Source organism: Branchiostoma floridae, unplaced genomic scaffold (assembly GCF_000003815.2).
Source record: "Branchiostoma floridae strain S238N-H82 unplaced genomic scaffold, Bfl_VNyyK Sc7u5tJ_377, whole genome shotgun sequence".
Taxonomy (NCBI): domain Eukaryota; kingdom Metazoa; phylum Chordata; class Leptocardii; order Amphioxiformes; family Branchiostomatidae; genus Branchiostoma; species Branchiostoma floridae.
This window is the reverse complement of record NW_023365820.1, coordinates 181,466-184,303: the sequence shown is the minus strand read 5'-3', so window position 1 is coordinate 184,303 and position 2,838 is coordinate 181,466. Positions and strand designations below refer to the sequence as shown.

Sequence of the window (2,838 nt, the reverse complement as noted above, 5' to 3'; positions counted from 1 at the left end):
CAGTTTAAAGTTGGCCATACAAAATTGACTGTACTTTTTGTCGTGTCAATAAAGCTTGATGATACAATACTAGTACTGTCTCATCAGTCACTGCAAAGCGCAACAATATTCCATGCATGCGCTCCCACTTACCGCGGCATTCTGACGCTACGGTATCGCTTATCCAGACACTCTAAACGTGGGTAAATCAAACAAAAACTACACAATAACGACGACAAGTTACCCAAATTTGTTACTGCGTTTGTGTATTGTTGCCAATTTTAAGATAAACAGTACAATTTTTCACTTACTTTTAACGGACTTCTTCCCGGCGACATATATGTACTCCCAGCCGCTAAGTTGAAAAACCCTTCCTCATTGGCTGTACCCGAGCTGACCAATCAGGTCATCGCTTCCGCTAAGTGTCGGGCGCATATTGGTTCCCTTCTAAATTCAATTAGCCACAATGCACAGCTGCAGGTAAACAGCTTACGTCACGCGCGGAAACGTCCATAACCATATATGGTGCAACGGACGCACGTGCAAACGTGACCATATATGGTTACACGCGCGAAACGCGAGCTCGGTGAAAATATGCGAAGATACCCCGCCAAATTGGCTTTTAAATGATTTTGAAGTGACGTTTGGCCAAAAATAATACCGGGGTCCTTTTAATAAGTATCTCACGCAGTATCATACCAACTTTCAAGTCATCTGGACGTAATACCTGGGCACGGGAGACATGAATATACTGCCGGGCCAGAAAATGACCTTAAAACATCCCTAAAATCATTGTAAAGGTATCTATCAAAAAAATGAGAAAAACGGGTCTGGGTATTGGCCCACTGTACCCTTGTGCCAAATTTCAGGCCATTTGGTCCAGGAACGACGGAGAGGAATCACTTTAAAGGTCGCGACAGGAGAAAGAAAGAAAGAAAGAAAGAAAGAAAGAAAGAAAGAAGAAACAGTATGAAAACAATATTTTCACTCGAAGCGTACCTACGGTACGCGGAGTGAAAATAAAAAATACGTTTACCATTCCCAGTGTGGTCCGATGAAGGACCAGTGCCTGTAGTACCGCTAGAACCGTACTTCCGTGACCAGTCAAAGTCATCTGTATCATCCTGCTGGTAACCACACACATCCCTGTCATCGAAGTTACAGTCCCCTGAAAGGTAAACAAAACATATATCTCTATCAGCAAATATATGGTGCAATATCTAAATAGAGTATACGTGTAAAATAAAGAAGAAGAATAAAAGACGCATCGTATTTACACTGTTTATTTGTGTTGCCATTGTTAGATACAACATTGTACATCTAGACTTATCAGACTCATTAGGACTTTAAATACTATATCTTTGTTATCTAACCCTTGTATCTTCCCTCATGACCTCAATTAAAAGCGGCCAGCAGGCCGATTTAAAGTTTCATAAATAAACAAAGATTCAAACAAACAAACAAGACATCAAACTGTTTATGGCATGCAAGAAGATAAACAAATAGAAGAAATAGAATTTTTTTGTACTTTCAGATGGTACAGCCTCTGTTGTTGTACCACCTAGAGTCGTGACTCCCTCTGTTGTTGCACGTTGTGTAGTTGGCGCAGGTGTTGTGACCTGTAGGGATGCCGTCGTTTCAGCTGCAGCTGTCGCCGGATGTGTAGTGCTTTCAGCTACCGTTGTAGGTGTAACTGCAGCCGTTGCTGTGGTGGTCCCTATTGACCCTGTAATAAAAGAGAAGAAAATTTCAGATCATTTTTGTGCTGTAGAATACAAATCATACACTGTGTGTTAAAAGCAAAGCAAAAGTTCTACCTTTCTTACATTAGTGTGCATCATATTATGAAGGGTGTTATGCCCCAACCCGTGCCTGCCCCATTCCGTGCCCAATTCAGGCACGGAACGGGGCACAGGCCGACTGCCCAGGTCTGTGCCCAGAAGCGCTGTCAATCACTATGACTGACGGGGTAGTGATAACTGATTATTCACGCCCATGTTTCCAAATAAGGCTTGATCTAGCGAGATCTTGCGATATTTTGTTTCGAGACTTTTAGCGGGAAATTTATCAAATTAGAATGCAGGTTAAACATCTTGTCCTTTTTGATTCCCACTATATGATTTTTATCCATAAAATTGTGCATCGAAGACACAGAATTTAGCACGTCTCACGTTATAGTGCATCCCATTTATGTTACGAAATATACCACTTATTAAGGAGGTTATATCACCTCCTTGCACATATAAACATGACAACGTCCAGCTGCACCTTGATCAAGTCTCCAAGCCTTAATGATTCAGTTCGTTGTGTCAGACCTCAGTGCACAATCTGAGGCACAGATTGTGCCCCGAACCGTGCTTTGCCCGAAACCATGCTTAGGCACGGTTTGGGACAGTCCCCGCGTGCCCCAAACATTGTCTGGGGCAAAAACAATGTTTGGGACACGCGGGGACTGCCCCGAACTGTACCCGGGCACGGTTCGGGGCAGTCCCCGCGTACCCCAAACCGTGCCTGGGGCAAAAGCACGGTTTGGGACACGCGGGGACTGCCCCGTATCGTGCCCAATCGCGCACAGTTCTGGGCACACAGGGGACCGTGTCCCATACTGTGCTTTGGGGCGGAGCTTAGTGTTTTTAGGGGAGGAGTCTGTCCAACGTGCTTTTTTTTCCTGCAGCCCCGCCATCTTTGTTTTTCGGGGCGCTGTGATGAGGAAGAATCAACGTAATTCACGCTCGTCTTGGAGCAGTTACAGACTTAGAGTTGATGTGGCAAAGACAGACGGATGTCATAGCACTAATTTCTACAACAATGATATATATATATATATACATATATAGATAATTATATATATATATATAT

The 2,838-nt window shown here is 43.6% G+C and overlaps 1 protein-coding gene across 1 annotated transcript in view; it reads right to left on the bottom strand.

Moving 5' to 3' along the window:
• Positions 1–1,098: 1,098 nt before the first annotated feature.
• LOC118408728 (MAM and LDL-receptor class A domain-containing protein 1-like) overlaps positions 1,099–2,838 on the bottom strand; it is a 6,494-nt gene continuing 4,754 nt past the window's right edge. The window contains exons 8-9 of the mRNA XM_035809580.1: positions 1,508–1,705; positions 1,099–1,103 (exon numbers count right to left, since the gene is read on the bottom strand). Of these exons, the coding sequence (XP_035665473.1) occupies positions 1,099–1,103; positions 1,508–1,705 (203 nt within the window). The remainder of the gene's footprint in view (positions 1,104–1,507; positions 1,706–2,838) is intronic.